The 16873-nt window shown below is 38.0% G+C and overlaps 1 protein-coding gene across 8 annotated transcripts in view; it reads left to right on the forward strand.

Moving 5' to 3' along the window:
* The window catches only part of COL12A1 (collagen type XII alpha 1 chain), a 97518-nt gene extending 83686 nt beyond the window's left edge, over window positions 1–13832 (forward strand). For 6 of the 8 annotated variants that reach the window (XM_080584492.1, XM_080584497.1, XM_080584494.1 and 3 more), the window contains 8 exons: window positions 885–938; window positions 1725–1796; window positions 6452–6487; window positions 6598–6664; window positions 7846–8034; window positions 9078–9146; window positions 10219–10389; window positions 12733–13832. In XM_080584492.1, coding sequence (XP_080440618.1) covers window positions 885–938; window positions 1725–1796; window positions 6452–6487; window positions 6598–6664; window positions 7846–8034; window positions 9078–9146; window positions 10219–10389; window positions 12733–12914 — 840 coding nt within the window. In that variant the 3' untranslated portion in view covers window positions 12915–13832. Of the gene's footprint in view, window positions 1–884; window positions 939–1724; window positions 1797–6451; window positions 6488–6597; window positions 6665–7845; window positions 8035–9077; window positions 9147–10218; window positions 10390–10743 lie in introns of all 8 variants that reach the window. The other 2 variants (XM_080584496.1, XM_080584495.1) reach the window with 2 other exon arrangements.
* The last annotated feature ends 3041 nt before the right edge of the window (window positions 13833–16873 follow it).

Below are 16873 nucleotides of genomic sequence, written 5' to 3' on the forward strand. Positions count from 1 at the left end.
CTGCAAGATGTCATATCTGTAAACAATCTGTTCCATTCTTACTCTGAAGGTCAAGTTTTCTCCTTAGCCTTTGATTGGAGCTCAGAACTTTATTTTGAATGAGGGAATTCTGAAATGTCTTCATGATGAAGAGCATGCTGACAGGTATATAATTGCAGAGTTGTTGCAATCCCTCTCTTCCAATTTGGAGTCAACTGAGCAAATCTCTTTTGTCTGCACAGTGGCGTGTTACCCTTGAGATGACTTAAGCAATGAATTACTTTGGAAGTCAAAATTATTAGCTGATATATGAATTTATACTTACGCTTTACTGGAAGCTGATAGCCAGAAATCAAAACAGAGAACCATGTGATAGCCTGTTGTCAAAGAACATACCATGGAATTTGTGGGTCATCAGTGGGCCATGGACCATCAATGCTAGTTTGGGAATGCTGTGTTAGATTATTGAAATGGAATGTCTCAGCATCACTTCTTGCAGAAAGAGTACCTGAGAAGGAGGTGTTCTGTTGTTCACCATTTAAGCAGAAACCTCAGATTTTCCAGCTGTCTGTGAATGAGAGAACAGCGAAAAGAGAAATCTTCCTTCTCTGGAACACAACAACAATTCCTTTCCTTAAAAAAGGTTGAGACAGACTCATTCCATCCTCAGTCAATCAACAGCAGCTGAACATCTTCTAAATTGGCTCAAGTTCGTTGTTCCATATATAGCCTTCCTCAGCACTAGCAGTGACAGTTATTTTTGTAACTAACAGTGTGGATAAGTTTTAAAATACATCATAGTAATAATTAGAAGTATTGCAATTACCTAATCCTAAGGATGATTTTAGTCAGGGGATTGCTGCAATTTTAGATTAATCTCTAATACTGATTTTGTTTTTTAATAGGGTTTCACAGGAAAAGATGGTCCCACAGGTCCCAGAGGCCCACCAGGACCAGCGGTAAATATAATTTTGTCTTTGGTATACACTGACATAAGAGACCTGAGCAAAGAGAGGGACACATTGACATTTTCAAATTATGTTAAATATGAAATGGATCCTTTGTTTAATATCCCAAATGGATCTGAGAAACTCTCAGTAAAAGGTGAGCAGAGAACTGCATAAAACATGTATTCATAAACATTAATGAGAGCTAAATTGTACTTTCAGTTGTTTTTACCCACTTGACTTCCAGTGGTTTCAAAACTGATTTAATTCAGTGTAAATAAGAACCAGTTTACCTCATTCTCTAGCTATGAGATTTAAAAGCACACCTAGATCTACTGATCCCTTCCCTTCCCTTCCCTTCCCTTCCCTTCCCTTCCCTTCCCTTCCCTTCCCTTCCCTTCCCTTCCCTTCCCTTCCCTTCCCTTCCCTTCCCTTCCCTTCCCTTCCCTTCCCTTCCCTTCCCTTCCCTTCCCTTCCCTTCCCTTCCCTTCCCTTCCCTTCCCTTCCCTTCCCTTCCCTTCCCTTCCCTTCCCTTCCCTTCCCTTCCCTTCCCTTCCCTTCCCTTCCCTTCCCTTCCCTTCCCTTCCCTTCCCTTCCCTTCTTCCCTTTTTTTTTCTTTTTTTTTCTTTTTTCCCTGGAGGGAAGCTTTCAAGCCTGATACATACCTAACAGAAGAAAAAAACTCTCAAGAGCCCTTTTCAGTACTGCTCTGCACTTACAAATACCGTAGCACGTTTCTTATCAGCATGTAGGCCATTGTGTGTTTCTACAATTCACTTTACATGTGTTCTGCTGCAGGGTGCCCCAGGAGTTCCAGGAGTTGCTGGCCCAAGTGGAAAACCAGGGAAACCAGGAGATCGTGGGACACCAGTAAGATAATGACATACTTATAGGATCAATTTTAAAATTACGCTGTCTGTTGATGAATGAGACTTATCCTTGCTTTAAATGCTTGTCTTGCACTTATGAGACAGTGGTTAATACAGCAGAGCTGACCTAAGACCACAAACCTTCTTTCAAACAATTTTATTTTTATAGTATGTCTTTCTGCTGAGTTTAATAGTTGGGGCTGGAAACTGCGGTCTCCGGTTTCCACTAAAAAGATTATAGACTATTATGTGCCAAGACATATATTCCGACACTGTGTAAGCATGAAGAACTGGGTCAGCAAAATGACGGGTAAGTCCTTACATTTGTGTGTGTGTGTAGTGAAAAAGTGGTACACTGACGAAGGTAGAAAAATCTTTGATAATGTTACATAATCACTTCTGATTTGCAAATGTTTTGGTTTTCTACAATGTGATTCTAAAATTATTTGAGGGTAGATTCTGTGGGTTCTATTCAAACCTTTAAAGTTAAAGTGCACCATGAACTGGGAGAAAGAGCAGGGGGTACTGCCTCCCACCAACAGTTTCAGGAGACATTTGAATTGATTCCTTTATAGGATCTCTGAGAAACTGTCTGATTCAGGAGTGAAGACAGCAATTGAAATGTGAAGTCATTAATTTTTTCTATCTTGATGTCCGTCAGTCAGCAAGAATTTTCCCTCCCACTTCAGTTTCCTTATGTAAATGGCAGCTGGATAATTTGGAGGAGTATATAGTAGGCTGGGCAGCTTGATGATTAGGAACTTTTAAATTCCTAGGAGGATCTGGAAGCTGGGTCATTTTCTCATACACATACTGAATTTGGTCTGCATTTGTCAGTCTGTAAATCCCATTTGTCCTTGCAGTAGAGGACATTGGGTGTCTTAGGAATGGACTTGAGCTTTCCTGCCTTTAGACATACATGCCTCATGTGATATTCCTGCTAGGTCAGGTGGCTGATAGACACAACAGGGGCACAGGGTGCTGTGGCTTACTGACAAGTGAGCTCCAAAATACCAGTTGTATCTGAATTTTCCTTCACCTGGGATACCAGATAATTGCTCCACTGCAGTAGCAAGGATGTTTTGAAGGTAAATAATGTGACTAAAAGCAAATTTGGCTACAAGGCCAGTTTCAGTGCTTTTGCAAAGCAAAGCAGTCAGTGCCTGTCCAAGCACCACATGTAAGTTCTCTTACACTGATCCTAAGAGTTTCTTTCAGTTAAAAATACATTTTTTCCCCCAATTATTGCACTTTCTTGTAATGTTACACTGCACATCATATTTACCAATTCTTATGTTTCTAGAACAGATCACAGCAGGAATTCTGGCTTGCACCTTGCATAGATGTTTTATCAGACTCTTGGTGGACAGAATTTCAATGCTTTTCTTTGTGATGTTTTGCATTAGAATGCCAAAGTTGCAGCCTAATGGCTAAATGCAACTTGCAATGCCCTGAGTCATAGTTCAGGCCTGCCTGAATTTGTGACTTCCTGTCCTGGAGAAAGATAATAAGGCTTCACAGTGCCTCTGGTAAATATAAATAGTTTTCATCTACATCCTGCCATTTTTTTCTTCTACCCAAACAATCTGTATTGTAGGTATTATACAGCACAAGTCAGGTGATCGGCCCCTACAAAGCAAGGGTCTTTATGTCCCAGTCCAAGGATGCACAGTTACATGCAAATTACGAGGATGTTTGGCAGTTGCTAAGACATTCCCATTGAATGCACTCAATTGAAGCTCTTTCCTGATGTGTAAGATACCACTAATATGCTAAGCTGAGGCAGACCACACCACTAATGTGGCTGTAAACATTTCTATACCTCAATGTGTACTTCTATTGAAATGTTGATACTTGACGTGTTAACTGAATTTTCATGGAAATAGGAAATTTGCCTTTATATGTTTATAAGTATTTCCAAGAGAAATTATGTGGGTTTTCAGTGTAGTAACAAAATGACTGAGAAAGGAACAGTAAGAACATAGCTGAGTCAGTAATGTGTTGAGAACTGAGGACTGTCTGTCCTAGAAGAGAATAAAATATCTGTCATCTGCCTGTCTGGTCAGAGTGAGAGAGAATTTCCTAGTAGTCCATACATATGTCATGTGGTAACGACCTTCAAGGCTAAGAGTCATTAAGCTAAAAGAGGATATTGTCTCAAGAAGAAATGACTGTACATTTTCTGTGAATAAATATAATGGGAAATAGAAGACCTTGGACTATCAGAGAAGAAAAGTTGTTTTACAGTACTGTTGTTTTATAGGTTTGAGAATAAAAACTGTAATGTATGAGTGGGCATACTAGGTCTTCTTAAAGTAGAGCTGTCTTGTTTATAAAATAGACTCTGTGACATGGTGTCTGCAACAGCAGAGTTTGACTTTGTTATTTAGAAGGACCCCAGGAAAAGACAATATGTTTTATATATAAGGTCCTATTAGGCTGGTGGTTCCAGGACCAAACTGACGGTGAAAACCTCTAGAGTTTGAGCAGATAAGGGAGATGCTTGTTCTGAGTTAAATGCAATTTTTGAGCATTTTGAGCATTTTTCACCCTCTGCTGGAATACATTCACTAATCTTGCATCCATCTGTGCAGAGATCCTAGATGAAGTCTCAAAAAGATGGTGCTTTGAGGGCAGCGGGCTGGTAGTTCTTGTGGGGAGCAAGCATTCTTTTGGGGAAAACAACTGAGTACATTATCTTTTAAAGTAAAAATAGCATCCTTCCTTTGTTTTGTCCTCCTTAAGCTGCAGATTTTTTGCTGCAGCCCCAGCCTTCAACCCACAGCTCAGAAAAATCCCACGAGCAGCATAAACTAGCATTTTCTCACACTGACCCCAAGTGACTCCCTCATCACAGGATATCAACAAAGTAGAATGTCAGCAGCAGCTGCTGCTTCTCAAAATGCTGGCAAGCAGTTGGCTAAGTTGCATGTTTTTGTCTATTAAAAGAAAATAAAGTGAAATTTAAGCAGAATATAGCCAAGCGGGAGGAAGATGCAAATAGCAACTCAGTAATTGCAGTTATAATTGTTTTTTGGAAATCGTATATCTAAAATACCCCCAGGTGGAAAATGAACTTTGTTGTTAACATTGCCAATCAGTCTCTAATCTTTACATTTTAAAATTAGTTAGGAATAGCCAATAGGTTTCCAATCCTAAGGCTGAATCAGTGTCTCTTTGCAAAGTTACAAATTGAATAATGAGGCTCATATGATTCAATGAGTTGTAAAGTTGACTGTGTATTGCTTATAATTGTTGAATGGCCTTAGCATTTTTCTGTCTGTGGGACCTTTGCTGGCAACACATTGGAGCAAGGTTGTGCGTTTGTTACAGGAAAACACCTTGTCTTAACCAACATGGCTTTTGGCTGAAGACAGCAGCCTAAAGAACTGTTCCTGACTGTTCAGAAAAAAATGCTTCCAGAAATCGTATATAGAATTTGAACCTTTTAAGCTTTTTTTTTTTTTTTTTTTTTTGATGTCTGATGCAAATAAACCATATACCAGCTGCTTAACTCATTGATGGATGAGCCACCTCATGTTTTCTATGGCATGTCATGAGGGAGGTGAATGCATGGCTGCTGCAGAGAAGCTCAGACACCATACTGAGCTCACACTCTGACATACCTCCTGGGATTTTTTTTGACCAAAACTTTGATGGAAGTTTATGAGAAACAGTGCCACTGCATTCAAACCATATCCTCTGTGACCGCAGTGGAATGATTTGTTTTCTTGTGTTGTTGAAATTATTTGTGTGTACTGTAAGAATGTTATGAAAAACAGCTGCAGCCCACACTTAGCCTTTGCTTTGTTAATGGTGATAAACAGGCTCCTTAAAGAAATACTAAGATGTAAAAAGCAGTAATACTTAGGATGCAGAGCAGCAGATGACGGATCTGGTCATTCACCTTTGAAGTACACCTTACTGCTTTTCCTGATTTGGAGATGGGACGTGCATCTCATGTAAATGCTTTGACCATTGAGCATTCAGCCTGTCTACAGTTCTTTATCTTATTTAAAACTTTTCTGCGCTGTCCAAAATACTAAATATTAATTAGACTACATGGAGACTGACTTTCTAGCGTGGTGAGGAAAACTAATTTTGCTGAAGAAATATATTTTTGCTGTTAAAGATGTACCTGCAATGCCCTGTGTTTCACGACTGCCCTAACCCCTGGAGTGTTTAGGCTTTTTTGTTGTGAGACTGTGTCCTAGCCCAGAGATACATGGATCTGATGAATCCCCTTTTCTGGACCAAAAAAACTATGGTATTTAATGAAAAGTTCCTGACTGTTAATGGATGTAATTTAGTTTAATTTAGTGTTCTGACAGCAGCTTGAAAATAAAAGATCTGCGGCATGATTTGCATCTGTACATCATGCTTAAGCATCTGTTTTACCTAATTTCCAGATGAGAAAGCTCTGTCCAGCAGATGCTTGGGTACATATCTGTTAGATGTCTTTGTCAATCTATATGGAATTTTTGTAGGTAATAGCTCTGAAGTACAGGATTTAGTATTTTTTTTTTCCTTCCTTTTTTTTTTCCCCCCCCTCATAGTAGTATTTCTGCTTTGGTCCTTCTTTGTCTATATTCCTATGCAAATATGCTGGCATATATTTTGATACATGAAATAACAATGCTACTATATTTATTTCAGGGTTCACCTGGAATGAAGGGAGAAAAAGGTGACAGAGTAAGTCTGCTTTAAAGTCAATTTCCCTCAGATGTTTTTAGTTAAGCACTGTCTCTTCAAAAGCACAGACACTTGCTAATAAAATACGTGTTTTGTTTTTGATTATTTAGGGTGACATTGCTTCTCAGAACATGATGCGAGCAGTTGCAAGACAAGTTTGTGAACAATTGATAAATGGTAAACGGTGTTGCTTGCTTTGTTTCTCATACTAGTACTCTGCTAGTTTGATTGTTAAAAGAGAAAACAATGATTAAAATTTAAGGTGAGGGGTACTAGCCATACCCCAAAATGAGTTTGAATTATACGATGGTTGTCCAATGCCAGTGATTTTGTGTGAAAAGGTAGCACTAAATTTTTGCCAGACTGAAATGACTAGCTTGATCATCAGCTAATCTGTGACCTTCAGCAATATACATACAAGTCTAATACCCTTGCAGGTGCTGTGCAGGTGACTTTCCTGTTGTCAGCCCCTTCCAAAATTACTTTATTTGTGTCATAAAATCAGTATACATTTTCTCATTAATCATGTCTTATCTTCAGGAGGAGGGAGTCAGAGAAAAATGATGCTCACTGCAGGGGCTTTACTAGTGAGAAGTGACAGATGAGTGCTAGGTAGATACCACGCACAAAATCAGTTGTGCTATGCAAGTAAAAATTTTATTTCTTTGGTTAAGGACTCCAAACTGACTTTCAGTCCTCTGCAGCTACACAGTGAGTAGTTACAGGGTGCAGCTCTACTGGGATTGAAGGTGTTCTTATGAGTTATGCTAGGATTGGTACATGGCACTAAGCAGGAAGGGCTAGATGTGGACCCCCATTAAGGGCTCCATTCTGCATAGCTACTCAGTGCTGTTGTTCTTGTTCAAAGACACCTTTCTTTGGAAATGAAATTCATAGACATCGCAGACTGTGTCCTGCTTGCTGTACATGTGAGCAATTTATCCTGTACCTGTGGTAGCTTCAGAGCTCTGCATGAAAATATGATCCTCTTCACTGTTTGTACTGGGACAAGTTCTTTCTGTCCTTCAGAGTAGAAACAACCTCTAACAAGAGCTCTGAGAGCAAGCATATTGTAAACAAATACTTATTTTGTGACTTTAATTGCTTTAAAAGTAACTTTTGATAATGCTTTCAGCTTCCAGATTTCCACTTACCCTTCTTCCCTCCCCCCTCCATTTCTTTCCAGCATTGTCATTCATCTTAAGTCTTCCTAATTCATCTGGACCAATGCAACACTAATTTTTTGAATGGTCATAAAGCAAGATTTTAATGAAGCGATGCTTCATTATTCCTTCCCACTCAGAAAAGATTTTCACTCATTTCACTTGGTTTACTGAAATGTTTTCTTTCATTTTAAGGCCAAATGAGCCGGTTCAATCAAATGCTGAATCAAATCCCGAACGATTATTATTCAAACCGTAATCAGCCAGGGCCACCAGGACCACCTGGTCCCCCAGGAGCTGCTGGGACAAGAGGAGAGCCTGGACCTGGAGGAAGACCAGGATTCCCAGGACCTCCTGGGGTCCAAGGACCACCTGGTGAGAGAGGTGAGTAATGCCCAAGGCAGCTGTATATTTCACAGTGGCTGTACTGCAGAGGCTGCCAGAGGAGAAGCCTAATCCCTTTAACCATGTCAGACTATGAAGCCCACACCTAACAGTGTCTGGTTGGGTCAGCTGGATTGCCTGAGGGACACTGATGTACTGGAGGACAAGGTTAATTACATCAGTGTTCTCCTCTGTTTCTCCCTTGATCATGTTTCATAAAACACATGTTGGTGTAACTTTTTGGCTGCTGTCTCAGACATCCACAGGATATCCCAGGAAAGAGAATGTTCTCAGAGCTTTTCTGGCACTAAGTGGCTACATCTTGAAAGGCTGTTTGGAGTAACAACTCTTTGCCGAATAGACATCTAATTAAGAGACAAAATGAGTCATTACTAAGAATATAAAGTAGGAGTTGAAAGAATTAGTTCTACATCCTTGGCCCTTTGCAGTACTCTGAGAGGGAAGAAACTCTAACTTGTGTTTGAGCATATAGATATGCCTATTTTTGGCTACCTTGGATTCCTGCAATGATATCAAGTGTCTGTACTATTCTATGAAGTAGCCTGTGCTTATTCCTGCTACTCTACTGTAGCTTAGACTCAGTACTGCATTTTCTAGCATATATTTTACTTTAATCTTCAAAAAAGACACAGAGAACAGGAAGGAAGAATGAATTTTTGAATTCTGTTTCTAAGAAAGTGTAAAACATACTTTATATCAGAAATCTGCAAGCTTGAGAAAATATCTTCCTGTTTGTAGTTTAAAATAATAAAGTTATGTGGTGTTTTAAGTGTCTCAAAGAGTTTTCTATGTTTTGAGAAACTTTATTTACACTAAATTACCTTTGCATCCTACTTTGTTTTTGGGTTAGTATATTTATATCCAAATTAAGTATTTCCCTAAATATACATGGGGACATCTGTACCAAATAAGGTTTGACCCACACTCTTCCATTAAATAATTGGAATTAAATATTAATATCAATGAAAGAGCATGAAGAAATATTTTTTGATGTGTTTTCCTTCCTATTTTTTTTTTAATAGGAATGCCTGGAGAGAAAGGTGAAAGAGGGACTGGATCTCAAGGACCACGAGGTTTGCCAGGACCACCTGGTAAATATTTCTTGTTTTATTTAAAATCAGATTACAGAAAAGTAGGAGAAAAGGACAATATTGTTTCACATAGCACCAGACTGCATACGGTGAATGAATGTTCTTTAATTTGTGTGCTTCATGTTTTTGAAATGTGTTCGAGTTTACTGGGAGCTCCTGTAAAAATAAGCGATTTTTAGAGGCTTTTGGATGTGGCTAGTAGATATTTATCTTTGTCTTGTAACTTACTCTTCTGGCATGCTTGTTTGCATGAAAATGTATTTTATGAAAATACATTGTCCAAATGCTTAATAGATATTTGCACAAGTCTTAATAGATGATTCATTCTTTCAGAGTATCTAGATTCATTTTCTACTTTGATTTTTGATTACAGAAGTACAAATTGCCCAAGAACTACCAAATATTCCCACATATGGAGTTACTAGATGATAGAGTGTGATGATTTGACTGTTGCTTTTGCTCTTTGTGTCTTGCAATTCACTGATGCCTTGGCAGAAATCAACTGTATCATTTGTTTCTGCTTTTAGTTCGCTAGGCTAAACATGGTTTTTCATTACAGGACTCATAAGATGCTTGCAGCAAATTGTAACCCCAGATACTTGAAGCTTTACTTTTCTGCTAACCATAATAAGACCTGTTCCAAAAAAAACATTACCTCATCTATCCTAGGGCTGCAGGGTAGCAGAATTAATGTACGCCTATATTTTAATTGAAATCCAGTGTGCTTGTCTAATCTAGTTGTTTCCCTTGAGATGTTCATATCCTACGGAGAGGGGAAATAAACCAGAAAATTCATTGATGTTTCTTACTTGGCTCAAACCTTACTAAATCAGTTTCCGTGAAAAAAATTCTTAAGTAAGCCACACACAGGGAAGCAACTAATGATGAGTCACATTTCTACTTTTCTTTTTGTTTTTATTTCTGTTGACCCCCGTATAGCAACAAAATGAAAATGTTTTTTTCACCAAAGACATAGCTTAGACTGTGTAGTCTAGACAGCAATAATGTTAGCTGTTTTATCAAGCTGGCTCTTAAAGAAAACAACCCCCCAACCTTTCAATTCTAAAATTAGGTCCACAAGGAGAATCTAGAACTGGTCCGCCAGGCTCCACAGGATCACGAGGACCACCAGGGCCTCCAGGTCGTCCTGGGAATGCGGGTATTCGAGGTCCTCCAGGGCCACCTGGATATTGTGATTCATCCCAGTGTGCTAGCATCCCTTACAATGGCCAAGGATTCCCAGGTATGTTATGAACAACTGAACTGCTGTTTGTCTTAAATAGCCTTTACAGATATGGCTGTTCATATTGAATTGCTTTACATGAGACAGACCTGCTAACCTGGACATGCTGAATCAGGAGGAAAAGTTTGCAGTGAGCAGGCCTGCCTCATTGTAATGTGCAGGCATATGAGCAGTCATGTGGACTTTGATGCAGATTTAATTGATGTTATGTGTCGTTCACTTTAAATAGGAAGTAGAAAGGAATTATTTATTTTTTAACATAGAAGGTTAGTAGTTGATAATGTTGCTCATAGGATTTAAGTGACAATTTTCTTCTTCTTCTTTTTCCTCCCCACTCCTTCCAACCGTCTTCAGAACAAGGTTGAATTCTCCATGTTTCTCTTGAAAAATAAAAAGAATGCTGTGGCTGGCAATTTCCGTGTGTCTCTTTTTGAGCAATGTCAGGATTATTTATACCAAATTTATACCTGAAATCAAAATTTCCCACAAAGGAAATCCATTCAGTGATACAATGCAGACAACTGAAAAACACCACTGTCCTACAATTTCTACTGAGTTAAACACCATGGAGTCTCTGATTAGCCCTGGGTCATACCAGCCTTCCTCTCTGTGATGAATCTTAAAACATTAGGCTGCATCTGCAATCCAGGGTCACAGCGGCCACCAATTTCTGACTGGAAATATTCCAATATATTTTAACATGGGGATCCTGCAGGACCACAGTATTGTTAACAAATTAATATGTATGCATTGCAACATCTCAAAATTAGTGTATGTGATACTACTATCGAATATGGTTTGCTGTTAGTGTATTGTGCATGTACCCATGAAAAGAAAAAAAAAAAGATATATATATATATGTACACACTTGCAGACTCAGTGCTGATGGTTAAAGACCCAGGTGGTTGTGGAGATCTCACAAAATTCATATTTAAATGAAAATGAAAGAAAATTGTGCCTGTGATTCAGCAGTGTTCTTTCTAGTAATCAGCTATGTATACATATATAGATATATGCCTATGAATTAACTGTTATGTATTTAGTTGGATGAAAGTATGTTTTTGCACATCAGATGGACTTTTTAAAAGACTAACATCATCTTTGACCTGTTTCAGGTTTCGGCTAACACATTTTCTAAGTCGCCAGTGCTGCTTACAGTTTGAATACATGAAAATCCTGTTTCTGAGATGTTTGCGCACGTGCTTATTAGAAAATGAGTCCGTATGGATATTTCACCACGGATATGGTTTTTGAACCATGTTGGCCTGATAGAATGAATGGGGAGATTGTTTTTACTAACACAACTTGTGAATGAGATAAAGGACAGTGATGCCATTTCATAAAGCCTGTTGCATTTCAATAATAAAATAGTCAGTCTTTCTTTTTTAAAAAAAGACCCAGACCATAAAAAGTCTCACTGGTGAAGGAGGCTTATAAAACTACTAACCAGCAAAGGTAATGCCAATAGAAGAGACAGATTTAACCTGGTAAATGAGAAATGACTTATGTAAATAGTAAACTAATTATGGCTTGTAAATGATTTGTATGGGACCGTACCCACTAAAATCTGTTAACAACTCTATGTGATGCTTTTGCATAAAAGCCTGCTGCTGCTTGCTATATGCCAGAATAACATCTTTGACAACTTAAGAAATCTACCTGTCTGTTGCTTGTTACCAACATGTCTGAATCGGGGCATGTGCCTTTTTTATATGTAATCTTGTTGGATTCTGTAACTGCAGTTATAAATACAAAAGTTTTATAATTATATTTCTTCTGTTTTGCTGTAGTTTTTGGTGTTCCTGAAGCACCAGCTGTAACTCGGTTTGTTACGAGGAACAGCACGAGAAAATGACGTGTACTGTATATTGCCGCTGGTGATAGTTATGTGTACACTTTCCCATTCTCAGAGAAAATTAGTATATGCCAAACCCACCTGTTCATTTTGCCTGCTCCATGTGTTCTATTAATTACATAGTCTAAAATAAAGTCCAGTGCTTTGATTTACTGAAGTAGCTGTAAAATAATAATTTTATTTGATTTGCCTTTTTTTTTTTTATAACAATAACTGGTCCCTTGCATAATTTAAGACTCTTTCTGCACTGTTTTGTGTATTATAAATACAATTAATCACAATTAATTTTAAACTTTTTATTATTTTACTGCCAAAAAGTATTCATGAACAAAACTGAAAGCACCCCCAGTGAACTATTAATTTATATATTTATTTTATGGAAATAAGATTGGACTAACATTATGTAGAAAAACTAACTTTCGTTGTATTTGTGGATTCAAAGACATGCGATAACTATAATGTTCAATCGGACAACTATTTTCAACCAGAACCATATGTGCCTGAAAGTGGACCCTATCAACCTGAAGGTGAACCCTTCATAGTACCTATGGAGTCAGAAAGGAGAGAGGACGAGTATGAGGACTATGGAGTTGAAATGCATTCACCAGAATACCCTGAGCACATGCGCTGGAAAAGATCGCTGTCAAGAAAAGCAAAACCAAAGCCATAAAAGATCTGTGTCTTGTTTTGGTTTTTTTGGTTGGTGGTTTTTGTCTTTGCTATACTTGCATTTGCAGATACACACAGGGAGAGTGCATTGTTCCTTCTGCATTCTAGCTTTCTGGTCTTTTCATATCAGACGCACCCTTGTTTTGTATCTTGCTTGTGTGAGGGTAGCAATACGTGTAACTAGAGACTTCATATTGCTCTGGAAATGCTTGTAAAATACTTTTGCTTTTAGTGGCTGCATACAGGTTAATATGTGTGTTCAGTTATCCCGGTGCTGCCTTTTCATTAAAATAATGTAAAAACAAATTAAAAAAAAAAAAAAGAAAGAAAACCAAAAAACCAAAACAAAAATAACCACAGAGCTGCTGCAAATTTTCTGAGGACTGTCTGCTTTAGCTCTATATTTTTCTTCTTTTTCACATGCATGTTTGCAGTTCAGTCAGATCACAGGTCTGCATTATGTAGTTAAAAAAGGAAGAAGACAAAAAAATATTTCTCTCTCCTTTCAATATCATTGTCATTTTCTTCTATTCTTAGTTACACTTTGTAGAGCACATACTGCTCTTATACATCTCCTTTAAACACCACAAACATTAAGTAGCTGAAATTGTTGTATCAACTGGATACAGTTTAATAATGCCTGAAATCTCCTTGTTTGTAGACACAGTAACATTTATGCCAAATTGCAGTCAATCCTGCAGAGATGGAATTGCATGTTTATGTTGTATATTTAGTATGGATTTTTTTTTTCAGAATACAATGTTTCTTAGTTATCAAAAGCAGTTGGAAATTGTTTGCAAGACTATGGATATAGAATTGCTGCTTTTATATTTTAACTGCAAATTGTGAATTTCACTGCCTTATATTATTTATTTCTGAAATGAAAGAGGCATTTTTCAATAAAACTACTGAAAATTTATATTTGGCTATTCATTTTTGAAAGGCCCATTGAGACTGATGTGTGTGTGCTCTATTAGTGTTATTTATTCCACTGCTTGGAAATGTCGGTTACCAAAAATCAACTAGAACGGGAATAGTCTTAAAATAGGTACTTGGGCTGTGGTATCCTGAGGTGGGTGGATGAAAGCAAAAGAGGTTTCCACTGTCTGGGGTAAGAATGTGACTTTTAACAAAATTCAGTCTGCAATGCATTTGGTAAAGAAAATGAAGAATCTCATCAGATGCAGATGCAGTGCGTGTGTTCTTTTTCTTTCTTTCTTTCTTTCTTTCTTTCTTTCTTTCTTTCTTTCTTTCTTTCTTTCTTTCTTTCTTTCTTTCTTTCTTTCTTCTTTCTTTCTTCTTTCTTTCTTTCTTTCTTTCTTTCTTTCTTTCTTTCTTTCTTTCTTTCTTTCTTTCTTTCTTTCTTTCTTTCTTTCTTTCTCTTTCTTTATTTCTCTTTCTTTCTTTCTCTTTTCTTTCCTTTCTTTCCTTTCTTCCTTCCTTCCTTTCTTTCTTTCTTTCTCTTCCTTTCTTCCTTTCTTCCTTCCTTCCTTTCTTCCTTTCTTCCTTCCTTCCTTCCTTCCTTCCTTCCTTCCTTCCTTCCTTCCTTCCTTCCTTCCTTCCTTCCTTCCTTCCTTCCTTCCTTCCTTCCTTCCTTCCTTCCTTCCTTTCTCTTCTCGATGCTTCTCGATGCTTCTCGATGCTTCTCGATGCTTCTCGATGCTTCTCTTCTCGATGCTTCTCTTCTTGATGCTTCTCTTCTTGATGCTTCTCTTCTTGATGCTTCTCTTCTTGATGCTTCTCTTCTTGATGCTTCTCTTCTTGATGCTTCTCTTCTTGATGCTTCTAATGGATATTTGTTGCAGCAAGAGAGATACTTTCCACCTTGGGAACTACTTGGGCTGCAGGAAGTAGCTAAAGCCACACAAACTTTTAATTCTTCATGTGCCATGAGCATTGTAGCCATGGCAGCGCTTAGTTCAGTATTAGCAAATAGCTTGCTTGAGTATGGGTGTCTGGTGTTTAGTGAGCTTCATCTTGCTGCGACCATACATGACGTAGCACCTAGAGCAAAGCCTTTCAACTTCATTGGGACAGCTGCAGTGGCATTTCTAAAGATCATGCAAAACACATGTCATGGAAGTGAAGCTAGATGTGAAGGCTGGCTTCCTGGTCACTGAGTATTTACTCTGCACTGGAAGCTGTGTGATGAATTTCAGTGTCCACAAATGCAATTTATGCAACAACTTCTTAGACTGCCTGATGGGTTAGCAGTGAAATTAATAATAATAATAATAATAATAATAATAATAATAATAATAATAATAAAAACAACAAAGAAAACAACAACAACCACCAAACCAAACCAAACAAAAAAACGCATTTCAAAGAGTGACTCAGATTATAGCCATATGCCTTTTAGACTGTAAGGGAATAATTCTGGGCTGAGCTGAGGAGCTGAGGAACATTTAAAGAAGAATCTAAGTCATTTATTTATTGTGTTTTCATCTGATTGTGGAGAAGTATTTTCAAAGTATCACAATTATGTTCTGCAGCTGCCTGGCAGGAAAAAAAAAAACACGTTGGTAGGAACTTGGAGAAGTGATTAGAACGTTTCTCTAAACTGTATTTTAAATAAGGACATCTTACACTGATCTCCCGTCAGTCTGTTTCTGGCATTAATTTTGTCACTAGGACAAGTATGCCTATATCTTCATAATAAAGATTCCCTTCTATCCTCCAAACAGAAAGTTTTACAGAAAGAATAGCTTATTAAAAGCATATATTTTAAATTACTTTCCAATTTCTTCACAAAAAGTATATCCAATGCCTGACAGACACTCTTCATATTCTTTGTGTTCCTTAATGATAGAGGTGCTGATTGATTTTCTGATGGCCTGAAATATTTAAAGAGTAAATAGAACCTCAGCTTGTAGGTAGTCAGTTCATATTAAACTTCTGCTTACAGATCTCCAGGATGGATACCAGCTCTAGGATGTTTCCTTCCTACAGGCACAGAACTACAAAGGATGAATCAATCTCTGAACTTGAGATATTCAATAGAAAAAACAGAAAACAAAAAGACAACCCCCTACCCCAACAAACAAACAAACAAACAAAAACCAGCTCCCCAAGCCTGTAACATTTATTTCACCTGTATGGCAATGCTTGACAGAGGTGTCCTGCTGGCAGTGCATTTTGAAGAGAAAAGCACTTTAACTGGCTCATCAAGTCTGGAGAAAATACTTGAAATGCTTGGATACAGCATAGAAATGAGTGTTTACTGATAGAGGCCAACAAGGAAGAATATCTCATTTCTAGGAATTCTCATGGGAATGACTCTCAGGGAGGTACTGATGACACTTCTGGGAAAGCTGATGTGAGGCTGAGCCAAGCAAGTCCTGGAGAAGTACAGATGCAAAGCAAACACAAACAAGTTTGAGCTCCTGAATACCTCACGCACAATTGAGCAGTTTGCATAGTTTGGAATTTTTAAAGTAGGAAATCATTTAAAAGCTCACTTTTTCTCTCCTTTGGCTAAAACTATGAATATGAACAAGCAAGTGGGAGAGGGATGTTACTTGTCTGAAATTAGGACGGAGCATTGCAGAGAGGATCTTAATGAAGACAGTCTTTTCTCTGACCTGCAGATATTTTTCTGAGGACAAGTTCTTTGCATTCTTGATAGCACGGATAGCAAAACTGCACAAATCCCCAGGGAGCATTACTGTTTTACAAAGGCTAAATATTATGATGGTGCATCACTGCTGAGATCTCCAGGCAAAAATAATGGGCAAAAATGGAGTGAAGAAAAGCATGTAAAGAGTCTCACTTAAAATAGTGCCTCCCTTCATTTTTTTTCCTGTTTGTGGTTTTGCAGCAATGTCTTTTGAATGCCCTAGCACTGACTGCACAGAGATGCTAATAAAAGAACATAAAGGGACAGTGACTGATTTAACAGACATGAAGAGTTTCAATCTACAGCATGAACAGTTGTTCTCATGAAGACCCTTTTTGCTA

This window comes from Anser brachyrhynchus (genome assembly GCF_964034855.1).
Source record: "Anser brachyrhynchus genome assembly, chromosome: 3".
Taxonomy (NCBI): Eukaryota; Metazoa; Chordata; class Aves; order Anseriformes; family Anatidae; genus Anser; species Anser brachyrhynchus.